The following is a 19461-nucleotide window of genomic DNA, read 5'->3' on the forward strand; positions in this document are numbered from 1 at the left end:
GAGAGATGCTTCCAGGGGTCTTCCCCATGCTATTCCCATGTCATTTGAGCACTGTTCCCATTGATTTGGGCATTTTTTAGGCCCTCTACATACCGCCGGGGGGGCCACTGGAAAAATGCTCGAGTTTCCCATAGACTTACATTGCTCAGACCGAGCACTCGAGCATTCCAATTTGCTCGACTCGATCAACGCGTACCCGAGCATTTTAGTGCTCGCTCATCACTAATGCACAACATTTTCCACATTGTCAGATCGATCTAATCCAAAGGACTGTAATGATACCTTAAAGGGTATAGTTATCTGATACATTTATGGCATATTGAAAGTATATGCCATAAATGTCTGATAGGCCCTAGTTCTACTTCCAGGACTTCCTCCTACTGAGTGGAAGTAGTTATTTTCTTTCCCATATGTACTCCATTGAGAAGAGGTCACGGATGCAGCTCTCCTTTGTAGCTAAAGAAGCACTCCTCCCATCAAAGTTTTTATCCTCTTAATATATTGCAGAAAATTGACCTCCTGTTTCTACGTAGAGCTTAGAAGGATTCAGCTAGTCAGTTTTTAATCACGTGATGTTATACATCTAATGGAAAACAGGAGAAATAACCGGGTAGAAGAGGAAACTAGCAATTGTAAGCACACAGCGCTATAAAATTTGATGATTGCAATATATTAAAACATTTAACAGGATAAAAACTTTGATGGGAGTGCTTCTTTAATCTTTGCAAAGACCCCTACACACATTAGTATAATGTGTGCTGAACTCTTTGATATCATCAGTATCAGCCAGCAGTCTAATGTGCATAGGGCATCATGAATCTCCCATGACAGATGATGTCAGTGGAGAGGAAGATCCAACATGTTGGATTTTCAACATCTGGTCATTTCATTCTTTGAGAGATAAGCCGTCGTCAGAAGTCTGGCAGCAGCTCTTTCATAGAGAGCACAAGGGTGCTCGGCCAAGCTGAAAGAGTTAGGAGAGATCAATGTTGGACAATCATTTAACCGAAAGCTGAAGACTACAAAGAACAGAACAACACTTGAGTATAGCCACCACATCTGCCCCTGTGGGTAGGGAAGGAAGCAGAGAAGCCATATTCTGCCTAGATATGGGGTTCCGACAGATGGTCACAGAAATTGCACAAACTCTTGTCTCTTTTACTGCCTATGCACCACTCCTGACATGTCTATGACCAGATGGCTGATGCTAACACAGAATAGCATTGCAGGCTACATATCTTCCCTGGCCACAGATTGTATACCCCTGATCTAAAGTAAAGGCACAGTTTAATATTAAAAGGGCTTAGAAAAACCTGGCTGCTTTCTTCTAGAAATAGGCTGTGCTTGGCACTGCATTTTCAGACCAAACATAATAGGTATATCAGAGGTTATGAGCCACGACAACTTGTCAAAACCTTATTGATGTGTATGTTTATTTAGCAAACAATGTTAACTTGACTTCTGTGTTGGTAATTGTGTCAGAATTTCCATTTTAAGCAATATACAATGAAGGACATAGCCTATGCCATGTAGGAATAAAGCCATATTTATGTAATTAGTATAGATGGTCATTTGTACAGATCTGTAGATGCACAACAAAATGTAATGACTTTTTAAGGTCTGCATATGAACCTGAAACCTTTATAGGATTCAAAGGTTTTATTTGCTCAGCTTTTCATGCCTCACTTATCAGTAGTGGAAGTATACTGCACTTTTATGGAGGAGGAGGAGCTGTAGTACTTGGATATAAGGAGTTACATGGACAGTAATTCTTTTCCAGGCGTCAGTCATTTCTCAAGTTCATACACACTAACTAGCAAGTCAAATATCACCATGTCTTACAACATAGTCGGCTACAAGAGATCAGGTTCTGTAGACAGAGCTCCAACATTTTCTGGAGGAAGCTATAACAAATCAGTATCAAGATATGCTGGAAGTGTTTATGGCGGAGCTGGTGGGTATGGGACCAAAATCTCAACCAGTTCAGGTTTTGGTGGTTCCTTCGGTAGCAGTCTCCAGATTGCCACCAACAGTGATGTCCTCCTGGCTGGCAATGAGAAAGAAACAATGCAAAACTTGAACGATCGTCTTGCTACTTACCTGGATAAAGTACGATCCCTGGAGAGGGCCAATGGAGAGATAGAGCTGAGGATCAAGGAGTGGTACAGCAAAAACTCTGGCATTGTGGAGGCCGACTATAAAGATTATTACCAAGCAATTGAGCTGCTGAAGAACCAGGTGAGATACTAAAATTTTTCTATACTTCAATTTGTAAAATGGATTCAGTTATTTGAAATTTGTTTTAAATGATCATTAAGACTCATAAAATGCAAACATGTACCACCCACTCACTTCTCAGTACATGAACGACAAAAGGTACATAGGGTGTAACAAAGACTGTTCATGTCTGTCATATTGACTTTGGCATAAGGTTGCCAGTAGCTCCTGAGCAAACATCATAAATTATTACTCAAGTGATCTATCACTGAAAATGCAATAGGCCTGTCAGAATAAGGTTTAAAATATTACTGTAACTAGTAAAGGTCTGCCCTGGAAAAAAAGGCCAGATGGCTTATGGGAGGCTAGGATTATAAAATAGAGTCTTTTATTTTTCCAGAAAATGTGCCCTTCTTGTCCGTAGGCTGTGTCTGGTAATGCAGACACTTGAATTTTGTACCATTGCCAACTATCTAGCATCAACTGTTTTATATACTCGCTAAGTATGTCCACAACCATCAATGGTCTTTTTATGGTAGGAAATTGGTCAGATTTGTCTTGTGGACAATAGTTTTGCTGACTTTGCCTACAGCATGGGAGCACTATCAGGAGGAATATCTGCAATAAAAAGAAAAACTCATAAATGAGTATTTATAAGAGCATGTATACACTGAGGTTTTTGAAGAGTTACCTCCAAGCATATGCTTCAATAATCACTTAAAAATGCTTTGGGCACTCTTTCTGTTAAGTTTTATGGTAAAACCTCCTTTCTGGTCATATTTTCAGCACTTGGAGATTTTATTTTCACTTTAGGTTTTTAAAAATGGCTGGTAGAATAAGAGAAAGTGTATGACACTTCTTTAAAGCGGCTCCTGGTGGAATCTGCTCCATAAAAGCTGAAAAAAAAACTTCCAAAACTCTACAAGAATTCTTGAAAACTGCTTCAGAAAACTGAAAAAATCCTCAACGAAGCATTTCCTAAAGTGGCTTCCACTTGAAAACTTGTTGTTTTTGACGACGTCAAAAAACTCTGTGGACACAGTCTAATTGTGGTGAATGTTAGATATCAGCCATAACACTGAAAGGTGAGAGTATTGAAGGTATATAACAGTATATAATGAAGGCATATACTCCAGTCTGCCATTTTTTTGAGACATTATCAGAGATAGAGAAAAAGGTCCTCAGCCCCCAACTAGGCTATTCTGCTCAGCCATTATCTAGTTGGACCAAATGAGTCATTAGCTTTAGGACATCATGTCTTGACCAAGCCTAATGCATGTGTGGGCTATTCAATTCACGTGATTTAGGCTCTGTTTACACTGGCATCATGGCTTCTTTTATTAAAGGAGCCAAGTTGGATATTACAGACCCAATTGTCTCAGGATTGAAAGTGTTATGCCAAGTTATACCCTAAGAATATTTTGCCCTTCAGAAAGCAGTAGACAGAGTGAGTCCAATGGTCATCAATATATGAATAGACCTTCATTCACAGCAATATTATGTCATTTTTCATCCTCGGAGGAAGTATTTTTCTAGAATGTTTTGAATTTTGAAGAAAGTATTAGGGGATATTTAGAGCCAGATAAAAATGTTTCTTCTCACCTGAGGCCCACAATCAACCATCTCTCAAGTTTTTACATCACCTGGACCCTGGCTACTAACTCATGAGTTGAACAAAAAATAGTATTATGTCCCTTTAATTAATTATACTATACAAAAATTACTAGGGGTGAATCTATGTTCTCCACCTCTCCTTCACTCGGGTCAAAGAATTTCCTTGAGTGATACTCATATCTGTGATTTCCCTAACTAGAGGTTCAGACTTTGTATATAACTGTAAGAATTTAGCGCTGCGTAGCAATATTTTATACAAGATCCGAGTGGCGTCAATTTACATTATCATAGTGAAAAAATATTGAATATGCCCATTACGTCACATTAGGCATATGTCTTGGCACAGACCAGTGTTATAAATAACGGATTTATTGCAGTAATATATGGGAATAATTATTTATCAGTCATAAACCTGTTAGCTACGACTAATATTTGCTAATCAGAACAGATTAGATTGTTATGATAATCCCATGACCCAAACTAAAGCAATTTTACAAAAAGCTTTACTAATAATATGGGTCATATTAATGCCCAACTGTCACAAAAACTCCATTGTGTATTACATAATTATGCTAGAATATGGGTTTATATGATTTAGCAGATGAGTAAAGTAAAAGTACAGTACTGTACTACACTAGTAATTAAAGAATTTATCTAGAATTATCCATCTCTTTACTGGTAGATCCCAAACCCAATGTCACCACTAAATGTGTCGACATTATGGGCAACTTCTTAAAAAATTGAGAAAATGACACTTAGATTTTAACATCTATGGCCTATCCTTGTGTATTCAGTGGGTGTAGGGCTACCAGGGACCTGTAGAATAGAGGTGGGCCTAATGTTTCCGACACAGTGTTATCCTTGTGGCTCTATCTGGTACTGCAGCTCAGCTAAATTCCAGTTTATGGGTATGACTAAGGCTGGAGATAACCTCCGAAAAGTATCCACACATTTGCCATCCTTTATTTTGTATTTATTACTGTAGATTTATATAATAATTGAAGAGCTAAAAACTAGTTGAAAAATACTGAAAACTGTACTTTGATGAATATTGAGAAGTCTTAAAGATTCCTACACAAGAAGTGTTTATATTCCCAATCAATTTCAGACTAGGGTGCCAAAGGCCCACCACTAACATCGACTGTTCAGCTGCATGGAAATATTAGCTGACCCTCATTCACAAGTTTACTTTTGCTTCTACATAGTAATGAATAAGTCTATACAAAATGAACCAAGTGCATTGTGCCAACTGCTGCTTATACAGGGGTCCGTTTCCTGCACAGGGGTCCACAGGGGCCCAGTCCGAGCCTGTCCCCAACCTATACCTGATTATTGCACATTAACATTTTGGGTTCAGCTTCATCACGGTCTACAAATAAGGGCTCATTCAGACATCCGATTTTTGCATGAGTTCTATCGGTGATTTTCATGGATAGCCCTCGTACCTGTGACAGTTTATGAGGCCATTCACATGTCCGATTGTTTCATTGGACCGAGAGGTGAGTGGAAAATCTCAGGGACATGTCGGATTCTGATCCGAGAATCGGATCAAAATCGGGAATGCAAGTCAATAGATCAGCGAAAATATCGGACCATACTCAGATGACATCAATTTTCACGGACTGCTGAATGGAGAAGGTTGAGTACATTTTTTTTCTTTAATTTCTCCACCTACGACAAATTCGGATGACACTTGTACCACACTCTCATCAAACTGTGATCAAATTCTGATCTGTCCGATTTCCTCATATGTGAAAAAATCGACTTCTGAAGGAGCCCTAATTCACTCTGGGCCTGATTCATTATAGTATTGTGCCTGTTTGCAGTATTTTCTCTTTTTTTCTTGTTTCCATCAAATTCATCTTTCCATTAGCGCCTTTTTTATAGTCTTTTTTTATATGTATTCGCCTGTTTTTGTTTCTTAGTTTGCCTCTGAGGGACGGGTTTAGGGCTTCCAGATGTTTTTACGAGATTCATCATTTCGAAGTTTTCAAAAAAGGCGCAAAATTTGTCGCAAATGTACTCCAGTCCTTCCACTGGAGTAATATATATATATATATGTATATATATATAATATATATAATCTGTTTGTGGTAAAAAAAATTGCACAATGTTTGTTACATTTTGCGAAACGTGTGACTTTTTGCACTAAGATATTACAAAAATGGTTAAACACATACAAATGAGACCATTTTTGCCATCGCGCAAAATTCTTGAATTGTGTCTGCCATTTTGATGAATTTAGCGGACAGCACATCAGTGAATACTACAAGAAAAAAAAAGAAAAGCGACTTAAAAAAATGCAATTGGTGAATGGCCCTATAAGCTTTCACACAAATCAGTTGTAATATGGATTCTGATACATACTATCCCAGAGGTGTTACCAGGAAGAAATATGTTATTGAGTAAATCATGACCTGTGTCCCTGAACTTCTGAGAGTCCCACCCTCTTCTTCAATCTCCTGTAACCTTATATGGTTAGTAAAGCGACTCATGAAGTCACCTGCTTTATATAACTACCTGTACACACCTATATAAACCTTTGACCCAGAATAGTGTAGACCGGGGCATGGCACTCTTATCTCAATATACATGCTCTTAGCTAGAAACTGTGCAATTCAAACCTTGAGACATTCAACATCATCAGATCAATTCTATGTATGTTTTATTTCAACATGGAAATTTAAGACTTTCACACAACATGCACATTGATCTATCTACTACACCAGTCAATGTTACGAACTACCACATAGTCTAGTAATGCTGAAGCTCTTTCCATTAAATGTTCGTAAGTCATATACAATTAACTCTCCTGAAAGGACCACGTCTTTAAGTAAAGCCGCACCTTTATGTAGGCGAGATTTCCAGTAACATATACTGTACTATATCCTTTGGCCACTGATCATCTTCACTAAGAGGATCAGCCTCCTGGAAGATCTGAACATTTGAACATTCTGAACATTTGATGAACGTGAAATTAATCCATAACCTCTAGAGCAGTGTTTCCCAATTCCAGTCCTCAAGAGCCACCAACAGATCATGTTTTTGGAATTTCCTTAGTATTATCCAGATAATAGAATTATCACCTGGGCAATACTACGGAAATCTGGAATCATGATCTGTTGGTGACTCTTGAGGAGTGGAGTTGGGGAATACTGCTCTAGAGCATTTGGATTAATTTCACGTTCATCAAATGTTCAGAATTTAATGTCTTTTATGGTATCAGACTGAGCTTTGAGTTGGGTATGACTAGTGTCAGACTGAAGAACATTGGGCCCACCAGAGTATTTAATTCTGAGGGCCCATCTTTCTCCCCCACTCAAGAGCAGCTGCAACATTTGCGCTATGTACTCTCCTGAAGGAGAAGCCAGGGCCCACCAGAGGATTCTCTGGTTCTCGGGTGGGCCAGTCCAACCCTGGGTCTGACTCTCCTTAAAGACACCACCAAGTATGTGGAGTAATGCTATACTGGAAAAACGTGCAAATTACCTCTCTTCTGAAAGGAAAGGAAACTGCCTCACTGGTGCCACCTATAAGTAGTTACCTCAATAGATGGTAAGAGAATATTGGACTGAAAAAGTAATTGATTTTAATAATGTGAATTTGTACATTAAATCTCAGGAATGCCCCCATGACTTGGCTCCAATGGCATCTAAGTATAGATATCAGCACAGTATTTTCTTTAAAGGGTGTAGACATCATCCTACTCAATAATGGAGACAAAGGACAGAACCCGCAAAACATTGAGACTAAGCAAAACATGCTTTATTATATTGGGTTCCACTAATGTCCTTCCAGTTTAGTGACTTTCTGTTCTTAATAATCAATCTTTATAGTGATTTAAAGAGAAGAAAGAAGTATACCCATACAAAGGGATCACCTAAAATTAGTCACTGTTTATTTCTTAATGTACAGACAAAAATACGCCACATGGTAACACAATTAAAATATATTTATCGTGGCTATTGCTCATTTTTACTGATACTGAGCTCCAAATCCAGTGCATAACCCAAGAGTTAGATAATTAAATTCTTACTGCATACAGTTTTTATTTTTAGTTTAATGTACAGTATAATCAGTATGCATTAAGCTCTTAAGCTCCCCCTAGTGGTGGCTGCAGGGAAAAAGAACTTTGGCACTAATTTTATGGGACAATTTATTAGCAGGGTGGATATTCATATTAAAGGCTTAACACATGATGCTGATGTCCTCCAGGAAAGGAAAGCTACACCAGTTCCAGCCCTGACTTACAAAAGAAATGAATGGTTACGTCAATGACACTCCGTTTTCAACATGTCTTTGCATATACAATATGTAGAAATAATTCCCTGATGACTATGGTATTTTCCCATATAGAATGACATGGTATAGAAGCATCACTACATGAGTAACACCGGGCGGATATACATCACTTTGATATATGAGATATATGATCAAACACAGTCAAATAACAAGGATGCAGAATTCAAAGTGCGGAGCGATTAAGGGAGGGAACCAGCACAGTGAAAAGATCATTGTGCGAGGAAATCTTTCAGCCAGAGGAAAATTAGAGAAATATTATCGCACCCGTCTACATCACACCTGCCAGAAATAGCTCAATGAGAAAGTAACAATGCATCATTGTCAGTAGCCGCACGGTTTTATTTACATACATCATCAATGATAAGGCTCTGCGCCGTAATTAGGCGTCTGACAATATATTGGATATTACACAAATATCATTTATTTTTGCCAGCGGTTGTCTTCATATTGCCTCCGCGGTTTCTAATGTACTTTCTCCAGCTTCTTCAATTTACTACTGGCGTCATGTTTTAGGATGCTATTTGTTGGCTCAAATCCTGGCCTCGTATAAAGAAACTGTTCAGAGAAGTTGTAAGGGATTATAATGAATTAAGTCTTCAGAAGCACAATTATACATAAAGGATGCAAACAGTAGTTGTCTTTGTTTGTGCTGCTGTTATTCTCTTCTAACAAGAGGTTGGGCACTATTTCAAAAGAATTTTTCACAAACAACACCACTTTTATCTAGAGGCTGTAACCAGTATTGAATTTAGTTAAATGTGGCTGAGCTGCAATACCAAATACAACTCATGGACAAGAGTGGTGCTGTTTCTACAAAAACCTATTGCACAACACCTTTATAGGGGTTGTCCACTACTAGGACAACTTCTTCTCATACCCCACGCTTGGCTCCGATAAAATAAAAAAGCTTGTACTCACCTCCTGTGTCGTCGCCGTTCCCAAGGTGTCGGCACTCACTCTTCCCGAGACTCTCGTGCTATGTTGTGACACGTGAGCCAGGCACCCAATTAGCGCTGGTGTCAATGTGCCGTTGGGTATGAGAAAGGGTTGTCCTAGTAGTGGACAACCCCTATAAAGATGTTGTGCAATAGGTTTTTGTAGAAACAGCACCACTCTTGTCCATGAGTTGTATTTGGTATTGCAGCTTAGCCACATTTAACTGAATGCAATACTGGTTATGGCCTTTAGACAACCCCCTTAAATTATTTATCCTCGTCAGGGCTGGTTACCTTTGTGCTTTGAGGTCAATCCTTGTAATTGTTTAAAGGGAATCTGTCAGCACAAAATGACTGTTCAAGCATAGGCGCTCGGTGCCACCTTGGCATGGCCAACAGTCCAGTGTACCTTCCCACCTGCTTGTTTTGTATTTATCTTCCTTGATTGACAACTATGGATTTTCAGGAGCAAAAGTAGAGTGGAGATAGTTCTGAGCACCTTGCCATCCACTTGTTTTCAATCTATTATGCCATGGCGAAGAGTACACTTAGTGCCTGTGCTTGGTTTGAGCTGTCATTTTGATATGACATACAGTACAACTTTAGGCCCCACAACTCATTTAGAGTGTATGGGGTACAGGTGCATGTTCTATGTGAGCTGCCCACCTCTCATCCAAGTAGCCATTTATGTAGAGTAAAGTAGAACAGCATTCCAGAGTGTAACAGGTTTGCCTCAACCGTAGATTAATTAAAAAATTCTAGACCAAATAAAGGCCATCTCGGTATTTCTTATTCATTACAAGCAGCGTTTTGGGTGAAGAGACCCTTCATCAGGTTGTATGATAAGTACAAAAGACAAAATCAATAGTGAGTACATATATATGTGTAAAGCAACAGAAAAAAAGAAGAAATAATTACAAAAAAATGTAACTTATAATCAAAATCTATATCGTAGTTCATACAGATGGTCTACTGGGATGTAGAAGTTGATACAAAATATGACAGGATGGCCGTAAAAATGTAGTAAATACGGTATACAAGTTGTAGAACAATAGGTGATGTACCCCTAAAGAATATAAACCTCAGACGCAAAAGGATTATGAATGGATGTGCAGGTAATGCAGTGTCAAGAAGAGTTAGCGTTTCTACTAAGTAATTACTAATTAATGGATTTGTTAAAACTAGGGAAATAAGGATAAAAATATGTATGCCAGGTGCGTCAAAAAGTCATGAGGGTCCTGTTGAGAAGGTACTGAGGGTGGTGTACCTTGTGTTATGGACCTGTGGATTAAAGGCATAAATTAGTAATTTTACACTAACAAACTGCCTTTAACCTCGACACCTCTAAAACTGAAGGTATCCTAATGATCAACCGAGCCTCCATCAATCGCTCGGCCATACCTTTTATCTCCAGCGACAGTTAGAATAGAAATGTAGTGTTACATGGCACGTATTCTTATAGATTACCAACCATAATACAGGAAGGGGCAGGGGCTGTCAGAGAGACAGACTTTTCAAATGTGCCTGCTTCTTCATTCCCAACACTTCATACATTGGAGAGTCAGTCGGCCATCATATGCTTTATATAGAAGGAGGTCCTAAGTGGTGGATCCTCCCGAACAATGTCCATTTGCCCTAATATGGAATATGACTGGAGATTGTCTTCATGAGTCAAACTATTTGACTGTCATGAAAGGAGGAAATCCCTTTGAATTTACAAATTTTGCTAATCACTTGACTCAACAGGACTATATATAACATCATGAGTCTTCTTCTGGGGAAAATGACTCATTGCTTCTCATTACATCATTAAAAGTTGTGATTGGCAAACCCAAGTGTCACCAATTTTCAAGAAAAATGTTATGGCTACAGGAAAATGACTATGTATTGTGTTCTTCCAGATACTGAATGCTACCTTGGACAATGCTCGAATTTTGTTGCAGATAGACAATGCTAAATTGGCTGCTGATGACTTCAGACTCAAGTAAGGAAATGTTTTCTACTTCTGATGAAATTGTGCTTGCTCCAGCTTAAAGTGGTTTTCCCATCTTCAACATTAAAGGCATTTTCACAGGTCCCCATCCTTTAAGAGTTTGGCCTTCCTCAATCGTTATTCTACTGGATGAGTTAGGAAGTTATGGAAACAACTAGGTAGGCTTGTTTTCCATAAGTTCGACCCCCACAAATCAGACTTTTATCTCGTGTCTCAAGCTAGCCAACACTTATTCGGCCAACAGCTATTCCTTTTGACCTTCCTATACACACTTACTCTCGAGTTGAGTGCCCATGCATATGTTATGCATGGGGAGAGAAAGTTATCTGCTGCCAGCTTATACCCTATGATATCAGCCTTTGAGAGAAAGTTAGGACACCGTCACCGTGCTGCAGAATATGTTGGCGCTATAGAAATAAAAACTGTTATTATTATTGTTATACTAAATGAATGGTGGGCTGGTCCTAACTAAATTGGTAGGTACTTTGCATGGCTTCTTTAGGCACACAGAAAATCTTATATGTGCCTCTACTTAAAGTCAGAAGCACACAAAAGTGTGGCATGGATCCATAACAGGTTATTGTACAACACATTAATCACCTAGTAAAGAAATGTCCAAGATGTGATGTTAGATCTAATCCTACAGAATTCAGCACATTATAGCTAGAAACATAAATACAATCAATATTCTAAAGATGATGGTAATTACACAAAACTAAAAATACCTGCAAAATCCTGAGCTCAACGTGCTGTAAATAAATAATGAGTCAATTCCAACAAATGGTTGCATAATTACAGCATACAACAAAGGTCAGATGACACTACAGCTGACACCTGAGGTTCCAGCTCACCTAATGTCACCGGTTAAAGTCTCAGTCATTCCATGCCCAATGAAGCAATCTAATCTTAAAAATAAAGGAAAACACCTATAAAGTACTCAGGGCAATCAGCTGATGGTGTGGCGTGTTTGCCTGATGTATTAAAGTCAGCTAAACCAGTGGTCACTTCCCACTTTATGCACAGATCTGCCTATGTACTATCTGTGCGTCGTAGGACAAACCAACAAATATGTCTTGCAAAGCGTGAACCCATTTATCTTCCAATGGTGTTAACTTGCCAGTAACCCTCTATACACGTCCCTGCTCTACCTGACCAAATGTGCAGGTGTTTTCAATAGAAAGATGGGGGTTAAGATAATACTAGACTCATCCTCTAATTTCTTCTGAGGTCTGAAGGATCCAGTGTTGAAATCCAATGTTGCTTTCTTCCTTCCTCAAACTTCATCCATTAGGGCTAAGTCAGGCAGCTCTCATACATCTTAAATAGTCGGCTGGTCCAATCAAAATCAGGAGTATCAGCTGCCTGTGTTCTAATGTATATGAACAAATTATATTTTCGTTTTGCTTACTATGCACATAAATTATGTCAAGGTAGAATTTCTGTCTGTCTTTGCCAACTAGCTATCCATCTATATTTATGACTTTGTAGGCACTCCACCAAAACCAAAAGCTATAACCTTGTCATGTAAGCAAGAGGGCCTATAATAAAACTTGTAATGCAGCCGCAATCCACCATGGGCAATCAAGAGAAAGAAAATTCAACAAATGAAAAGGCTATGATCTGGTCTTTTTTTCTGAAGTCCATCTCCCATTTCCCATTTAACCTCATGGTGCTCAAATCCTCCATGTCTGACACTTTGAACTTCTCCCTCTCCCCGCAGTATTCTGATGCCTCAATATTTTCAGCATCAATAGCATGGGAATATCCAACATCCTGGTTATTTTCAATTTTGTTGGGTGTTGATGGGCACCTTCAGATGCCTGACATCATAAAAGCTACTAGTACAGAGTCCAGCTACACACTGAAGAGTGATGTTAATGATGGTTTTGGTTAACCTATAATTTTTTTTTAACTCTCATTTTTTAACTATCAATGCATTGTAGATTTGAAACTGAGCAGGCTCTAAGATATGGGGTGGAAAAAGACATCATGGGACTCCGTAAAGTTATCGATGACCTCAGCTTGACCAGAGCTGACCTTGAGCTTCAGATTGAAGCTCTGCAAGAAGAATTGGCCTACCTTAAGAAGAACCATGAAGAAGTAAGTTGGTAGTTGTTAAACCACATTTGACACCTTAGACATCACTGCATTTGGCACCATGTGTACCATATGTATTGTATTTACTACACTAACAGACAGACAGTGGTAAAATATCAGGCACTGGTGGTTCCATAGGCATTACACAACTTACCATCAGCTCACACCATGACCTTCATACATGACCTCAAGTAGTCATAATACAATCTATGTATAAGTTGCTTGATTTTTTGCATATTCTGAAGTAATATCATCTAAGATAACATGTTTCTTGGCATTAAGGAGGTTTTAGTACTCCGCAAGCAAGTTGGTGGAAAAGTCAATGTTGAAGTGGATGCAGCTCCTCCTGTGGATCTGTCCAAGATATTGGCTGACATGCGAGTCCAATGTGAAACTGTAGTGGAAAAGATAAGGAAAGAGGCAAAGGAACAATATGAAAGCCAGGTAAGTTGGTGAACAAAGCAAAATAAGTCATCAATACCATAAGAGGGCGTACGTGTGAAAAGAATAAAACATTTTGGGTTGGCCCTGCCCTGATTTGGGCAAAAGGACTTTCCTGCAGGTTAAGCCACCACAGATTCCTAATAGTTCATAAACAACACAAGGACAAATCCTTTGCAGAATGGAGTCTGTCACATTTTTATTTTAAATTATTTTTTTTCCTAGATATACAAGTAGTCTGCGCAGCCATTAGTACAGTTTACAATATAATAAAAATCAACATAAACTGGATAGCTGATAGATGGAGCGTGAGAATAGTATACTGTAGTGGATCCAAGTATTTTGCCAGTTTCTTCTGTGCACAATGGGAATACTCAGCTCATAATAAATCAGAATGAGCAATTACTTAATATAAACTATTCCCAGCAGGAGTGAGACAATTAGCCATATGGACTTCATATGCTGAATGAGGAACAGGTCATAGAAGATGAGAACATGAAATTTTGTTAATTCTACCCATACGCTGTTTCACTGAATTTCCAACTGATTTGCATTAATTTATAACTCTCCACCAAACCCAGTTGTGACTAAATGCCCCAACTCTGAATGAAGGTGGGCCCACTTATCATCTGGACACCATATAAACAGCAATTCACATTACCATAGTAGTTACTTTACATTTAAAGGGGTATTCCCATCTCCAAGATCCTATCCCAATATGTAGAAGGTGTAAAAATAATAATATTGGTGAATACCTCAAATTAGAAATGTAGTATAGTTTTTCTGATTCGCTATGTCTTTTTCCTCATGTGCAGGCATTGCAGGACCTTAGGTATCCATGGTTATGACCACTGACATAGTGACAGTTAGTTAGTTGCTACATTTCTAATTGGAGGTATTTGCTAATATTATTATCATTACATCTACTACATATTGGGATAGGAGCTTGGAGATGTGAAATACCCTTTTAAGTCCTACCTAGCTCATATCTGTTTGGAATTACTGTAAAGTTTGCACAAAGTAATATATCCTATCTGGGTCTACATAGTTTGGGGAGGTGGTGGGATGGAGAGGCAACCCCTTAAGGACACTAGTGGAAAACATCTGGAAATCCATCCTTAGTTACACAAAAAATAATAGAATAATGCTGAGTAACACTAATATTTTCTTGAGTTATTTTTTCTTTTTTATCTTTGGCTGAATCCTGTATGTTCTCCCTCGTTTACTTTCCACATTTGTCACACTGGTCTATAGCATGATAAAGCTTCTAGTTTATTTCTAGATTGTTTGCTAAAAACAATAAAGTTCATCTGACCAAGCAGGTCCTCCTGTCCTCAGTGGCTGCAGCTCGTTCACAGTACACACTGGACCTAGAGGACAGAGTCAACATCTGAATAAAGGAGAACAGATCCATGTTTCTCATCAACTTCATCCAGGATGTATTGTCGAGAATTTTTCTGCCATCTCTCTTATGTGCATTGTTTTTTTGCTTCCTTTTAGATAGAAACTGTAAACGTTCAAATAGTAACTGAAACGACTGAGCTGGAGAATTCCAAGGTCATAATTAAAGAGTTGAAACGCAGTTTACAAAGTCTGGAAATCGAGCTTCAATCAGAGCTGAGCACGGTATGGATTATAGCATTTATGATTCTCAGTAGATCCAATATCTATAAGGTCATATATATGTTTGGATATCTCTTCAGATCTTTTAGCTCTTTTAAACATTATTCAATAGGCAGCCAATTCTCTTGTGCTGTCCACTATGTAATGTCATTTTGATATTTGAGACCTCATAGGATTTGAAACTTCTTTCAGAGTCTCAGTTAGGGTAAAAGTACTTGACTTTTTAGCTTACTACCTGAAATAGTTTGACGTACGACTGATGATTAGATACTGTATATGTAATGAACTGTATCAGTGCTTGTTAGAAGCAGAGTAATGATTAGGGCAGGATATAAAGGCCTCCATAGACATTAGACTAAAATCTACCAAGCCCACCAAAATTCCCCAACATGTGACTTTGGAGAAGAGAATAATCCAGTTGCTAGAATTTCTATGGCCAATCCTTTTGTTCGGTTGGGAGATAAGCCACTGACAGTCTTTTAGGAGATCTCTCAAAGAGAACACAAGAAAGCTCAACCGAGCCCTAGCATTTCTGTATATGGGGGAGCAAGGAAAAATATATATGGGATGAACAATCGTGTATGGGGTCTTTGGAGTCAAATGTCCTAAGGGTGTAACAGGATAATTAGATCACTTTACTATAATATTTCCAAAGATATTAATAGAGCTGTCTTTTAACTACATAAAACTGCCCATACACAAACAGCTGTTGGCTAAATGCTAGACTTCCCATGAACTTCCCATACATATGCACACTCAGCTCTGCCAAGTAGGGATATATTTTCAATTGGGAGAGAGGAATAAACTGCTGCCAGTCTTCTGTAGCAATGGCGTATGCTCCATGGGGACATAGGATAGGTCAGGATAAAATATTCAATGTGCGTGATCCTTTATTCACAAGATAAGTTCCATCAGGGGATGGTCAGAACACTATTATGCATTAGATAATTGTCCAATCACACCAAAGATGGCAGACTTGTCCAACTTAATTTGTATGTGCATCCTAATTGCATGGGTTCTACATCACAGCCTTATAGAACCTTCATGGATCACCATGTCATGGACTCCTTGGGTCACATACATTGTGTAACTCAATCTTCCTTTTTCCACATATGTTGCCAGTACTGATTTAAAGTATTGAAAATTAATAACGCAAGGAAACACAATTAAGGAGACATTTACTTAACCAATGGAAAGGACACAGTGTTGGCCATTCTTTCAGCTGGTCTGAGGTGGTGCACAGCAGCCACTTCAAAAGACAGAACAAGGGTGGAGGGCCTTTGTTCTTGACAATACTGCACGTCCAATCTATCAGATAGTTATAGCATGTCATGTGGATATGTCAGAAATGTCTAAGATGGCAAAACTACAATTCTTTGTAGTCATGTAGTTGTCAGGACCATTTCTTCTCGAAAAACCCATCTCTTTCTGGACAGAATTTTGAAATAATTAATCGCTACAGAAATTAGAACCTTTTGGCTTTCCATTGTTAACATCTGTTATCTTCCTTCTACAGAAAAACGCTCTAAGTGACACACTTCAAAGCATTAATGCTCAGTATGCTGCTAAGCTGGCCCAGATACAGGAAAGGATCAGCAGTATTGAAGCTCAGTTACTACAGATCCGGTCAGACATGGGTCGCCAGTCTCAAGAGTACGAGCTTCTTCTGAACATCAAGATCCGTCTGGAAATGGAGATCGCCACTTACCGTCGTCTGCTTGAGGGGGAGGAAGTGTCGTAAGTTATGATTGATAAACTTTATCATTGAATTTTGTTCAATGACATGTAATGATAAGAAAGTTTTCAATCAGAATATAGTTCACGAGTCTAGAGCTTGTTTCTCCATATCTTGAATATTACATACTGAATTTTATCAGCACATCATAAAAATACCTCTAACAAACCACAATAATATTACGTCTTTTTTATATTTTTTTTAGTATCATGACATTGGAGGAAGAAGAGAGACAAAGAGGTAATATACAAATATCTGTACTGAGACACAAATTAAAGACTAAAGACTGCATGGAACAGTGGAAGGAGAGCATATTAAAATAAAATACAATGACAATTTATATTAGACAGGTTATAAAGGTTGGGGGGGATTGACTCCTACTTTGCTGAGAATTATGAATCTCAAATACTCATTCATAGTTGGAGAGCAAGACAGGCAAGCAATGTCTCTTTCCATAGAGCTGAATGGAATTGTCTGAAACTGCTGCATACACATTTGGCTTTTTTCGAAGCACCTATTTAAAGAGGACCAGACACAAGGTCAAAAGTGGATAGTTTCGCTCTTATTTTATTCCTGATGCTTCGCTGATTATTACACATATTTATGTATATATAGTGGTAGATCAACTTACTCGTCTGCATATAGAGGTAGACACAGGAACGCTGTCTCTTTAAATCTTCCACTGGTTTATTAAAGATACTGCATAAACCAGTGCAGGGTTAGCAAAATAAACACGACCTTTTCAGCTTAACGAGAAAACAAAAACATAACGTATGGCACAGACCGTGTTGCTGCGGGGATCCGCCCGCTCAGGAACCAACATATAAAGGTTCAGCTTTCCTTAACACAATCATCCAGCTCTGGAGCTCTCATCTCCAGACACACCCAACAATGAATCAGTCAGAAGGCTGTGTATTTATCCTCTGGACTCCATCCTGGGGTTGGAGATATATTGAAAAGCCTCCAACCCACTCTACAAATGTTCAATCAACCTAGCCCTAGACATGGCCAATTAACTCCTCTCAGCACTTAGTGTGCTGGATCATTTTTCTAGGTTCATATCACAGAAGCTAACAAAGTACTTTGCCAGTATCACAAAATATATATATATATATATATATATATATATATATATATATATAAATACAAGTGCTTCGCACTAAATTAGAATATCATCAAAACTTTATTTATTTCAGTTCTTCAATACAAAAAGTGAAACTCATATTATATAGAGTCATTACAAACAGAGTGATCTATTTCATGTGTTTATTTCTGTTAATGTTGATGATTATGGCTTACAGCCAATGAAAACACAAAAGTCATTATCTCAGTAAATTAGAATACTTTATAGCAACAGCTTGAAAAATATTTTTAAAATCCGAAATGTTGGCCTACTGAAATGTATGTTCAGTAAATGCTCACAATACTTGGTTGGGGCTCCATTACTTGGCATGGCTGTGATGGGACCGGAAGTGCCCACAGCCTTGAAGCTTGTTGATTGGCTGCAATGCAGCCTTTCAACAAGTATTATTACCGATCCTGAACAGTAACATGTAAGAAGTCCGTGTTCGGGGTCCGACGGCGGACACTAGGTGTCTGGTACGAACCCCGAACTTTACTGTTCAGGTTCGCTCATCCCTAGCCTTCAATTCTTTATATTAAATTTATATAATACCAATATAAGGAAAAGCTTGTTAATTTGACTTGTAGGTAATTATGATTCACATATTTACCTTTAACTATTCTTTTCCTTCTAGAGCTCCTCAGAAGCCGGAAAATTAAGACAATTGTAGAAGAGGTGGTTGATGGGAAGGTGGTGGCTACTGAAGTGAGGGAGGTTGAAGAGAAGTTACCAAGTATAAAGCAATGAGAAGAATTACTTCACTCCTAGTAAACATGTCTTGACTTGTTGAGGATTTCCAATAAATACATTCTAAACAAGTCTCAAGTATTTTTTTCACTGGTAAAGACTGAGTATTGCTGTTCTCAAAAAAATGCTTTAATATAGCTTAAATTGCAAAACTAATAAAAAATAATTTCATGACTGTTACTAAGGGTATAAAACTATAGTACCCATGGACTTGAGTTCAGGATGTAAAGACTTGTGGGCAACACTAAACACCAGGAATGGCCCAATAAACTATTATGCACTAAGAACTGAGTCACTAAGCCTTTGGAGGTTTTCTTGGAAAGCCTATCTACATGAAAGAAGCTGGCTGATCTGCAGTACCAGACACAATCCTGCTAAAAATACATTAATCACACATCATTGAACCAACATTAGTGTAAAATCCTGGGAACCCCTTAATGACTGAACATAAAGGTTTGGATACGAAACCTTTTGACACACGCCAGTGAAACTGCCATATTTGAGCTCCAAAGAAGCTGGCACTATCACTAGAAGCAGGAAATGCCTGCAGTGGTCAACCAATGATGTTGTGCCAAGACCCCTCATGATCAGCTGTAATCTGATGAATAAACTAGTAGTATGTTTTCAATTTCCC

The 19461-nt window shown here is 38.4% G+C and overlaps 1 protein-coding gene across 1 annotated transcript; it reads left to right on the top strand.

Moving 5' to 3' along the window:
• The first annotated feature begins 1741 nt into the window (after positions 1-1741).
• LOC141272518 (keratin, type I cytoskeletal 19-like) lies at positions 1742-18899 on the top strand. The gene is made up of 8 exons (XM_073683327.1): positions 1742-2238; positions 10970-11052; positions 13005-13161; positions 13441-13602; positions 15100-15225; positions 16739-16959; positions 17163-17197; positions 18715-18899. The coding sequence occupies exons 1-8, from the start codon at positions 1759-1761 to the stop codon at positions 18825-18827; spliced, it is 1377 nt and encodes a 458-aa protein (XP_073539428.1). The 5' UTR covers positions 1742-1758; the 3' UTR covers positions 18828-18899.
• The last annotated feature ends 562 nt before the right edge of the window (positions 18900-19461 follow it).

Source organism: Phyllobates terribilis, unplaced genomic scaffold (assembly GCF_046119375.1).
Source record: "Phyllobates terribilis strain yellow unplaced genomic scaffold, ASM4611937v1 Scaffold_5__5_contigs__length_657084704, whole genome shotgun sequence".
In the NCBI taxonomy this organism is placed as follows: domain Eukaryota; kingdom Metazoa; phylum Chordata; class Amphibia; order Anura; family Dendrobatidae; genus Phyllobates; species Phyllobates terribilis.

Coding starts and splice junctions, on each gene's coding strand:
- LOC141272518 (XM_073683327.1), top strand. CDS start 1,759: ATGGACAGTAATTCTTTTCCAGGCGTCAGTCATTTCTCAAGTTCATAC. Junction 11,053..13,004: donor GCTGATGACTTCAGACTCAA/GTAAGGAAATGT, acceptor AATGCATTGTAG/ATTTGAAACTGAGCAGGCTC. Junction 17,198..18,714: donor GGAAGAAGAGAGACAAAGAG/GTAATATACAAA, acceptor TTTTCCTTCTAG/AGCTCCTCAGAAGCCGGAAA.